Genomic DNA, 11,801 nt, shown 5'->3' with positions numbered 1-11,801 from the left:
CTCGTTGGTTGACAATACCACCAAGATATATTGGACAAGTCATCTCGGTCTCGGACAAGATTTAAAACCATGGCCTTAATTATGTGGTAGTCTCCCTTGCAAGTTTCTAATGCCCGACCCCAAACCATTGATCGATGTACAAGCCTTGTGCATTACCACAATTAAGTAATTCAACAACATTATGTGTTTCGGTCTAGCAAGCGAAGGCTTCCCGATCAGGGCGGTCAAAGTTGTAAAATTATTCTATGGAAGACGACTTTATACGTGTAGTGTAGTAATATTTTTAAGTATACAAACAAAATGAAAATGAAAACCTTCTGCATCAAATATTTTTTTTAAAGAAAAAGTACAAATTTAAGTTGTTTTTTCACCCCCGAATCCATAAGCTGTGCTACGAAAGGTTTTAATGGTGCAAACATTGAGAATTCTCAAAAGAACCTGGTTACTAGTGCACCTAGGTGTCTTAAACTGGCTCATGGCCACTCCATTCCCCACAAAATAATCCAAAATCTTCTTAAACGTTCCACTTTCAACAATGCGAAGTTCTAAAGGCCCGATCGAATTCGACTTCCTTGAGACCACATATCCATGATCGACGAATGATGCATCCATCTCACGACAACACACACTGAGAATCTCCTCTTCGACTTCACCCTTGATTTCCCAATAAATTATGTAGTGCCCGGGCTGGTTTGTCAGGTTAGCATGGCTAGTAAAATCGACTATCTCTGCTTTTCCTTGGCTTAGTATTTGTGATCCCCTCTCTACCACCAATTGAAGGTCCTTTTCGGTATTTTTGTCAATATTAACAGTTAAAATTAGTTTTCTTCTGCAGATAAAGTTCAGTTTTGGAGTCCCTTTGTGAAAACCAGCCACCTCCACCACATCTCCTAATCTATATCTGTAAAGCCCTGAGAGAGAGAGAGAGAGAGAGGCAAGTCATCAGTATCACAGTCTTCAAGGCAACAAATGATTATTCCTTATTAATTTAATTAAAGGTTTATTTATTCAAATAATATAAGGTTTTGTGATTAGGCTATTAATCCACTTTATATAATCGAAAGGATAATTATCTAAATTTTGAGAATTGCTATTGCCACACCAACTTTTTCTAACGCCAAAACAAACTCTCTGCAATTCTTTCATGATTTACATATGCATTGGTGAGGCAATAATAGTTCTTTAAATTTTACTTGATAATATGACTCATGAGGTGGCATAGTCAAATGACTCTATGACATGGACAAGTTTGAAAATTGTAGATTTGAACATGACGAGATAACACTTTTTATGGGAAAGCGCAATCATGTATACTTGAACTTGTCAGGTTATAGAGTCATTTGAATATGTCACCTGACAAGTCATATTATCACAACTCTTTAAATTAATAATAAAAAAATAAATTAAGATTTTTTCCTTTCAGGACTTTTTTTCAAATTAATAATCGATATCTGAAAATAAAATAAATAAATAAATTTACCTTGGAGATTGAAAATGATGTATTTTGGGGGTGTAAATTAAGGGGCTTTTGGTATGAGGTTGAAGACAAGGGCACACTTTGGGTCGTTTTCAATCACTCTCTCACAGACGTATATGGTGTAGGGTGTAATTTTTGGGCCGTACTACGCCCAAAACTTTACCCAATTTGTTGATCGCATCAGCCATTCTAAGTAAAAGGCATAAGATCTCTAGGTGATTGTCTTGGTCTTAGTGGTCTCCTATATTATATAGGACAAATTAGTCAGTGGGTTTGACCACTTTTGTTTTCCCCCCCAAATGTAAGAACAGACGCACTTGGAATAAGAATCAATTTTTTATTTTTAAATTTGGGAATTCCCATCAATTTTCTAAGCCATTTTTTGCCTCTTAAAATCTTATTAAAACTATGAACCCTAGTAAAGACTCTAGAGTGTTGAGGTGTCATTTGGGCAAACGTGATAGTCCATCTGGCCCAAACACACAAACCCAACACAGGTTTGTTACTTAAAAATACTTTTTTTCTTTTTTATCTTTTTGAGCAAGAAGTAAATATATTTTAGCTATGAGAGCGATTCAACGGCCCAAAAATTTGTCAAACATTATGTCAAACATTTTTCAAAATATGGGTTATAAACTTTGGAATGAGCTGATTTTTTGTGAGGATGATCTCTACGGTGAGGAGATCATCCTCTCCAAAAATCAGCTCATTTTGAAATTTCTAATCCTAATTTACAAATTGAAAAATTGTGAACCGTCCAATTTCTATAAATCATTTTTGATGGGATTAGATTAGAAGTTTTGGAATAGGCTGATTTTTGGTGAGGATGATCTCCTCATCATAGAGATCATCCTCACAAAAAATCAACTCATTCCAAAACTTATAACCCATGTTTTGAAAAATGTTTGCCAGTTCAACACCCTTTAACTATTGTATTAATTACACATACATTTATTAAGATATTTTTGTATATAAAAACAAATTAGTAATTGCAAGAGGACCAAAAATATCTTTGCATTATTTTTATTAAAAGGCAAAAGATTCTATTGAAAAAGTAAAGTATTGGACTATATGCCAATGATTCAATAAAGCATTGTACATTAGCAATCCCTATATATACAATTATATGTTATTGAATGAGACATTATTTAACAAAGTATGGGAAAAAAAGAATTATAACCCCTTCTTTATTTACATAATTAATGAAAGTAAACAAAAATATAATAATATATATTAATTAGGGAAATATTAAGTTGATTAATGCTACAACAACTTAAAATGTAAGTTCTCTCTCATGTGGATAAAGTTAGAATATTATAGCATATTTCTATCTTCATATGCAACTTAACATATATCAGGATTCGTAGACATATAAAGCTACAACATGTTTTGTTTTATATGAGAAAAAAAATTGGAATGGGCTGATATTTTTGTGAGGATGATCTCGGTGGTGAGGAGATCATTCTTACCAAAAATCAGCCCATTCTAATACTTCTAACCCCATGTTTACAAGTCGAAGAATTCTGGACCGTCCATTTTTTGTAAATCACTTTTGATGGGGTTATAAGTTTCAAAATGAGTTGATTTTTTGTGAGGATGGTCTCAATACTATAGAAGAGATCATCATTTTTGTCCATATAAGACAAAACATGTTGTAACTTTACGAGTAGGGTCTACGGATCCTATCCCATATAGATGTGTGTATGTGTGTGTGTTATATATATATTGAGAGAGAGAGAGAGAGAGAGAGAGAGAGAGAGAGAACCTGTAAAAGTAGTGAGAACAACCTCATATTGTTGGCCCATTTTAACTTGAGAGAGTGTCACAGGCACACCTTCGACATAATCATCATTAATTGTAGAACTGTTGTCTTGTTTCTGCCTATAAAGAGGTATGAACTCAAAGTAAGAAAATGTGGGTACTACTGCAAATGCAACCTTCTCAGGAGGATTACAAGGATCCACATTCACCCCAATCCAACTCTCTGTGGACCCATAATCAGCACAAATAATGGGCAAATCTTCAGCATAGTGCCTTAATTTCTTCAAATAAGGTTCCATCGATCCGGTCGATATTGAATAAATGTACTTGACATTAGGCCATAATTTAGGAATCAAAGAAAACCAACTCAACACTTCTAACTCTTTGCATTTCTCTTCAATTCTTAAAGCTAGAGATGGGTTTGGAGAAATTATATCTAATACAGCTTTTCTCATCTTGGGTAAGATGACTTTTGTTGAATTAAGAGTGCCTTCTCTTATATCCTCACATATATCTTTCCATAACTCTTCAAAGGTTGTGAAAGATTGCACTAGACTATAAGCAAATGTTGAGGTGATGAACTCTACTTGATCAGAGAAAACAAGGCCAAGGAGGAGATGACAATAAGTGGATTGCTTATAGTCTCCACCTGAAATTACTTCTAATGGGCTACAAGTGAATGATTTGGTTTTCTTTTGTTTGATTTTGAACTCTTCACTTGCAAAGTAATGACCTGTGGCTGTTCCTGCTGCTAAGCCTCCCTTGGTTTTGAAATTTTTACTGCTGTAAATAAATTCAAGGACCCTCCCTCCTGGCTTTATTGGAAAAGCCCTAAAATATACACAAAAAACATAAATAAATAATTTCTCAACTCTTTTTAGATATAAGATGCCAAGATCCAAAAAAGGTAAAAAAAGTACACAACCCATTGTCCCAAACTTATTATACACTTTATTTTGGTGGATAATAGAATATTAAATATGATGCATTATAATAAAGTGTACCCTGATGCACTGGATCATGATTTAGTGTATCCATATACACCTTATTTATCATAATGCATCAATCATCATAGCTATTACTGGGGACCCCACAATTTCTTTACGATTGAAGTACTTCTCTTTAAGTACGGTTTGATAAAAGTTTGTTGGTGAAAGAAGAAAAGTGGGGGAGAGAGAGAGAGAGAGGCCCATTTAATGAAATTAAAGTTTGGGTTACAAACCTTGACCTGTAAGCAGCTGCCAACCTGAAAATCTGAAGAGTAGTCTGTGAGCTATGGCCTGTAAAAGGCACGTACTTTCGTCTTCCTTCTGTTGTTCCCGAACTACAGCCAATTCCATATTCAGAGAAATTAACTCTCAAAAGTATGCAAGAATTTCAAATTTTGTACTAAAAAGCAAGAAAAAAAAAAAAAAAAGAAGGAATAAATTACAAAATATAATTTTTAATAAAAAAAAATTGTTTTCAACTAAGTTTCTCAAATTCTGTTCATCTTTTAGTGAGGATGAATGAAAAGAGTGGAGCCCATATGATTTAAATAGGCAATATTCTCTTAAAATAACCCAATATATCTTCCATTCATCCCTAGGAAGTCACACTAGCAAATTTTGAACTACTAAAAGATGAGGATTATTATTGATTTTTTTTTCTTTCTAAATTAAGATTGAGAGTGATCTTCATAATTTTCATTATAATTAAGAACATAATTTGGTGTATAAAAATACATTTTAGTACTATTCGTGCTATATTACTAAGATATCTTGAGGTCAAAATCATGATCTGAAGATGGAGATAACTCGCAAAGGAAACAAGATTATCCTAAAGTTGGGATTTAATATATATATTTTTTTCACAAATCCGAATTAGGCTTAAAAATCGATCGAGACAGAGATGACTTGCATGGCTCATCTTAGTATATTGTTCACAACAAGACAAGACGCGGAAAGAGATCTAAAACCATGTTTAAAACACATAACAAAGTAAAACTCAAAAAACCCAAAGCACAAAAGTAATAAAACCCATGAAAATTAAAAAAGAAAAGCAAAAAAGGAGATAAAAGTACCTTAAAGAGAGAGTAGTGATGGGTTCTTGAGTAAGAATAGGAGATGAATCCCCATCAGCAATTCTTTGTATATAAGGGTCTAAATCTTCATGAGAAACAAGAGGGACTAGAGAGGTATAAAGGAATTCCAAAGAACTTGGTTCCATCTCTTGAATATTGAGATTCCCCAACCATTTCTTGAGGTACTCGGTCTCGAAATTCAATTCGATAATCCGTCGAAGCGTTTGGGTTTGAACGATACCTGCGTTCTCCGCTATATCTTCGAACCATTTTATAATCTCACTATCTTCATGAAAATTGTTGTTGTTCATAACTGGTTCCATAAGGGTTGTGGTGGTGGTGTTAGCTTAATTTCTTTCTTTGAAATCTATTATGAAAGAACCCACAATTAATCTTTCTCTCTTTGTTACTCTTTCACAAGTTAATAAAATAACAAATTACACTCTCTCTATCATAGAGAGGGTACGATTGCATGTAGTCCACAAGAATGGGTGAGGGGGGTGCAGATATAGATTCTTCAAAAGGACAGAGATTAATAGGGGATGGGGACCAAAATCAACAGCTATGACAGCATGAAACAGCTTCATTTCCCTGACATTTAAAAGAATCCATTTTGAAATTTACAACTAATGAGGTGGTTATAAAAGGTTTGTCTGAATTTAACCATTTTTTTCTATATCAATTTGTTCACGTTTCTTTCATGTAAGGTAACCGTTACTTTTGCTATTTGGCAGTTTAAAAGTTTATGGTCCTGCAGCTATATTTCTTAAAATTGATTGTGTACAAAATCAGTTTTTATTTAATCAATTTTTGTCTAGCAAATGTTACCATTTGGGTGTAATTTTAAGACATTTTATGGGATTTTGGATTTTATTTAAGATACCTCCATGATTTTCAAATTGATGATGGGATTCCCCTTTACCTTTATGGCCAAATTGAAAACACCATTCTTTCTTTTTTTTCTTAGACATTTACCCGACAGACACAACGTTGCACTTTTATTACAAAAACTCTTTTGAATTTTCGACAACTCCAAAAAAAACCTAACTTTATAAAGTTTGTTACTAACCAAACCTCACTTTATCAAGTTTGGCAAATTAGAGTGGGGATCCACGTTCAAAAATTCAAATTTATGCGATTAATTTATTACTTAACATACCTTGGATTGAATACTTACCGCGTCAATTTGTTGCATCTAAAAACATGAGCTAACAATACAAGGTTATAAAGGACAAAATGCTAAGAATTTTACAAAAAAAATTTGGAACAAAAAGAGTTAATTTTCATTATTAAATTTGGGAGTTTGGTAAGTGTCCATTTTCAACACCTACGGCCAAGTTCAAAACTATTATTTTTTCAATTTTTTTTTTTTTTTTTTGAATCTGAATTTTTTCTTGAAATCTAAAAGGCTTTGTTGCTAATTTGACAATCCATGTGGGCTCAATGACCCTTAGTAAGATTTGAAATCTTACTAAGTTAGCTATGGTAGCATTATTCATAAAGTATGGTTTGTTGAAGTACTAAATTGGATAAAAAGTAAAGAAATTTTTGTAATAAAATTGCAAAAGATAGGTCTGCCGATAAATCTCTCGTCTTTTTTAATCACAAAATTATCAAAATTCACAATTTAATCTTGGAATATTATAACATTTTTATCCTTGACTTTCAAAATTTTATTTTCTTCAACATTCAAAACTCAAGAACAAGATAGACTTTTGGGGAAGTTGAAAATGACGGTTTTTTTTTTTTTTTTGTAAGATCACCTCTGAACATCATTTGTATATTCTCATGATTTTTTTTATTATAAAACTTTCTAGAATTTATATAAATTAACTGAATTGAACCTTGATAATTACTTAGTTCAAACTTATTATTCATGGGCTTTAATTATTGGTTATATTTCTAAAATCATTACGATGTAATCAATTATTGAGGAAAATATTATGATTTTGAGTTATTTTTGACATAAGCTTAGAGATACCCTCATGCTTTCAAAATTCAAATTGATGGCAAACGCCCCTTTCGGTAGTTTAAAATTTCTTGACCACAATTATTGGCAGAATTTATCTTTTTAAGTATTTTGAGATATCCTTCAAGATATTGGTGAATATTTGAGAAATCCCTACTTTTCTAATTGACTATGTAATCCCTTGACCTCAGTCTTCTCTAAGTGAAAAATGACCTAAATGCCCATATCTTCAATACCTTTAAAAAACCCACTAGTTTTGTCTCCCCAAAACCTGTTATCTACACTCCCTCGTACCCATTTTTAAAATCTCGAGAATAAGATAGGATTCTTAACAGGTAAAAACAGTATTGAGGTGAAGATTGAATATGTATATGTTTGAATAATTTAAACAAATTACCATAGATGTTGGATCAATTGAAAGCTTTGTTGAGACCAAATCAATGAGAGAGAGAGAGAGAGAGAGAGATCCCATGGGTTTTGGTCCTCAAAATATATTATTTTAATTTTTCCTAATTCGTTGGGATCCCATGGATTTTGGAAGTAGTATCAAGATCCTAAAATAAGGGATGAGAATTTGGATGTAATTCCACATGAAGGCATCAATTCAGATTTGCATGGAAATCGGGCTTGTGGCCAGGCCAAGATCCAATTGGATTTAAAGCATATTAATCTGCTCCAAGTTCTCTATGACGACTCAATTGAAGATAAGATTAGGCCTCTTCAATAAATTTCAAAGAATAAACTTATGATTTGCTATGATAGTGAACAACTAAATTCCCAATCACAATTAGAGTTGGAAGATCAATTGTTGGTGTGGGCGCACTCATAGTTTATAGGAATGGGAAATCCAAATCTAATTGTGCCTACGAACCTAAGCAAGGTCTACTAAGAAGGGTAGATCGAGGAGTAAAAAGTCTTGGTCCCATCTGGGCCCTCCAATTGCCACTAAATTTAGATTAAAAAGATGAATTTCTCGTCATTTGGGCCCTCTAGCCTTGATTGTTCATTTGCCTTCTTTTTTATGTCAAAAAGTTGTTATGTAGGGGCTTGTCCTTGAATCACTGTAATTCATTGTTTATTTTATATATTTTCCCCTTTTCCTACTTAGCAAAAAAAAAAAAAAAAAAAACAAATTAACATAGGTAAGTTTAAAGATGACATAATTTTGGGAGAAAAATCAAGGGTTTTGGTCCTAAGATAGAAGATAATGGAATTTATAATTTTTTTTATATTAATTTCTTTTAAAAGACCAAGGTCAATGAGATATGTCATCAGTTTGAAAGCACATGTGGGTATCTCAAATATTCACCAAACCTAGAGGGTTATATCTTATAACTCACCCAATTATTAGTTTTTCTCTCCCTTCAATGCAACACCTTACCTTGCCAATTATTTGACATTGACATTGGTCGATGGGCCTGAGTTTGCAAAGAGAAGATGAGGGATGGGGACACTGACAAAGAAAAATCACTCCCATCCGCTATCTTTCCCATCTTTCATCTTTGAAAAAAAAAACCCCAAAAACAAAGTATCTCAGTTGTAAAAGGAAACCTCCCATCACTATATGGTTTAACACCATTTGTAACTTGAGAAAATGGCTTCTTATCACTACCTCTCTTGACTTATTACCCCACCATGATTCATAAAAAAGACACATGAGATGTGAAAAATTCAATCTTCTATTAATTAAGGGTCTGTCCCACTCATCTTTATTCGCTTTTAATGATAAATGGAATTATATATTTCTCTCGATTTTTCTTTCAAATAATGTGCCTTTATTCTTTGTGAACCAACCAAGTGTAACATTATCTACATATTGTTAAGCTTCGTTTTCAAATTTTGAAATTTGCACACTTGAAGTTGACTACTTTGTAATATTTAGAAACTGAAAATAATCTTAGAGAGAGACATTAGCATCAGGTTTATGTGAGTTTATTGGATGATCTCAAGGACACACAAATCTCTTAAAATAAAAGGGCGCTATGCAAATAAAAAACTAAAAAATTAAATGATTCGAATGAGGAAAGTAATTAGAATACATAGAAATAAAAGTGTCTTTTTAGACAGTTACTAAAACTGTTGACAAGTGAATTTAGGGTGTGATTGGAACATACACACTTGTCGGTAGAGTTTGGGTTGTGATTGTTTGAACAGACACACATGTCTGTAATCATTAGTGTCTCTTATAAAAATCATGAGTTGATTCTACTTGAATCTCTTATAAAAGTATAAGAGTCACAAGTTGTAACTCATTGAGCTCAACTCGGTCCAACAAAGTTTTAGTGAGCCTTTTACGCACACTCACATGAGATTTAACTCTGAAGATTTACACCCCCTTGCATGCGCATACATGTATTAAGGTTTTTCGGATCAATGAGTCCAAATCCTTTTTACAACCCATGGGCCCTCATGTGCGCGTGGGCTTGACCTATATCTTTCTCTCACTTACTATATTTTATGAAAGTTTCCATTTATACTCTTTAGTTGTTCCTATCCGATGTAGGACTAAAAAATTTATACAACAATTTTGAAAAACAAACTACTTAACTCTTACTTTCATTTTTTTAACTCTTACTTTTACCTTTTCTTTTGCTTTTACTTTTCTTCCACTTCCATTTAAACATTAGAATAATATCCCACATTAATCAATAAAAATTGAGGAAATTTAATTGTTGGGATAGACAAATGTTCCTTCCATTTGGATTTAATTTGTACGGCAATGACCAAGTATAGTCCCATTTTGAATTAAGAGGAATGGCGATGTTGGCCCAACATTATTTCTTATCTTGGAAGGTCATTTTGCTACGGCAGATGACAGTTGCCAAGAGTGGAGTTCACCATGGCAGAGTGGTCTTTCTGTTCACGTGCGAAGAAGACTGATTACGAACATAATTAGATGGAATATGCAAGTTGAAGACTCTAAAAACACAAGTAAAACATGGATTGAGATAATGTATATGAACGTTTGAATTGTTAGAAGACATTGTTTCATGGATAATTTAATAAAAAATTAAAAAATAAAACATCATGATGCTTCTACCACACCATTTATTGCTCTTTTGGATGTATAAGCTTTTGAAACATAAAATTTCAAAAAACAATAGCTTGTATGAACAGATAGAAGCAGCTTTCCAAGGTACCAAACGCACAAAACAGTCAGCTTTTACCAAAAGGGACCACTTGAAATTGGGAAAAAAGAAAAAGAATTTGCATATAAGACACAAAAAATTTATAAAACCAAAAATTATCTGCCCTTGTAATCTTGGACTTGTATATATATTGATGTAGATCAAAATAGAGATGTGTCATCCATCATAGGACAAGAAGCAATGAGAACAAGAATTAATTTAGCATTGGAGTGAAGACAAAAATGCCACACCTAAATGCTTTTTTCGGCTAGTGTCATCACCTCAAGTGTCTAGGCCTGTTTTAGGCGGGATTTAAAAAAGTGGGGATAAAATGATACTTTGGTTGAATTTTTTGACGAAACTGTGTTATAAAGCGTATTAATTTAGTCAATTTTAGAACATAAGGGGTGTCTCAAATATTTAAGTAAACTTGTGAGGCATGTTTAAGATTAAAAAACACTGACTTGGCATATGCAAATGCACCTGAATTGCGAAATTTAAGATTTATGCTTAATTAAAATTACTTAATTTTTTTTAAAATAAAAAAATCAAATAGATAATCTTTTTTTTTTTTTTGATTTTTCATATTTTATTATTTAATATATTGTAATGGTCTTTTTGTAATATAAAATATTAACTAAGTTTATTTTCAAGAAAAACATAATAAAAATATATTTATGTAGTTTTAGAAATTAAAAACTAAATAAGATCATGGGATTGTTATTTTATTCATTTTCACAAAAGTGACTTTGATAATGGTACTGTTAAATGTAAATGTGAGGCATTTTTGATCTTCCAACTTTTGGTGTCAACAAACATCTATTCAACTTTCTCTCATTATGATAGTAAAGATTTGAGAAGATGGCTCTAATATTTACTGTTATATTATTTTCATTTTACTTACATGTTAGTTGTGTTTACTTACAGGACTGATTGGTAGCTGGTAACTTGGTATTATTTTGATGATAATGACATATCTATATTGTTTTATTACATGACATTTACTACATATTGAAATTAAAAAAATTGATTGTTTTTTTAGAGCTCAAGTCCCGTCGCTTTACAACCTTGCTTTTGGAAAATATTTACCTCATTTTCGTTTTTAGACACACGATTTAGGCATTTTTTTTTTCCATCACGGGCTTGGGACTCGTTGACGGATTTGTTCATGAAACCCGCAATTAAAATAAAACCTAAAAAAATCCTCTAAAATAATATCTAGAAACACACCAATCAGGGTGATATTTGGATGTAGGGTCCCTCTCTCTGCTGCCTGATAAAGGGGAATATTCAGTCTCCAAATTCAATATCATGAAGATGTATCATAATGCAGCATTATGTCAGTTACACCATATAAATTATTTGCATGTAACATCGATGAAAATATCTTGCCAATTAAAAAGA

General features: G+C 32.4%; 1 protein-coding gene across 3 annotated transcripts; it reads right to left on the bottom strand.

The window, feature by feature from the left end:
* Positions 1–292: 292 nt before the first annotated feature.
* DFL2 (Auxin-responsive GH3 family protein) lies at positions 293–5,914 on the bottom strand. Of its 3 annotated transcripts, none has more exons than XM_086447669.1 (4): positions 5,301–5,914; positions 4,461–4,562; positions 3,243–4,069; positions 293–911 (listed from the first exon to the last, which is right to left on the bottom strand). In XM_086447669.1, the coding sequence occupies exons 1-4, from the start codon at positions 5,621–5,623 to the stop codon at positions 355–357; spliced, it is 1,809 nt and encodes a 602-aa protein (XP_086303795.1). In that variant the 5' UTR covers positions 5,624–5,914; the 3' UTR covers positions 293–354. The 3 variants fall into 3 exon arrangements, with proteins under 3 accessions (XP_086303795.1, XP_086303804.1, XP_086303812.1); XM_086447678.1 differs by having other exon boundaries at positions 4,467–4,562; XM_086447686.1 differs by having other exon boundaries at positions 4,485–4,562.
* Positions 5,915–11,801: the final 5,887 nt, after the last annotated feature.

Source organism: Akebia trifoliata, chromosome 1 (genome assembly GCF_017979445.1).
Source record: "Akebia trifoliata isolate Shusen 1 chromosome 1, ASM1797944v1, whole genome shotgun sequence".
NCBI classification, from domain to species: domain Eukaryota; kingdom Viridiplantae; phylum Streptophyta; class Magnoliopsida; order Ranunculales; family Lardizabalaceae; genus Akebia; species Akebia trifoliata.
This window is presented reverse-complemented; position numbering and strand designations above follow the sequence as displayed.

Excerpts from the sequence above, each read along its gene's own strand:
- DFL2 (XM_086447669.1), bottom strand. The coding sequence starts at position 5,623 with ATGGAACCAGTTATGAACAACAACAATTTTCATGAAGATAGTGAGATT. Across the intron at positions 4,563-5,300 it reads ATCACTACTCTCTCTTTAAG|TTCGGGAACAACAGAAGGAA; the intron begins GTACTTTTATCT and ends AATTGGCTGTAG. Across the intron at positions 4,070-4,460 it reads GCAGCTGCTTACAGGTCAAG|GGCTTTTCCAATAAAGCCAG; the intron begins GTTTGTAACCCA and ends TGTATATTTTAG.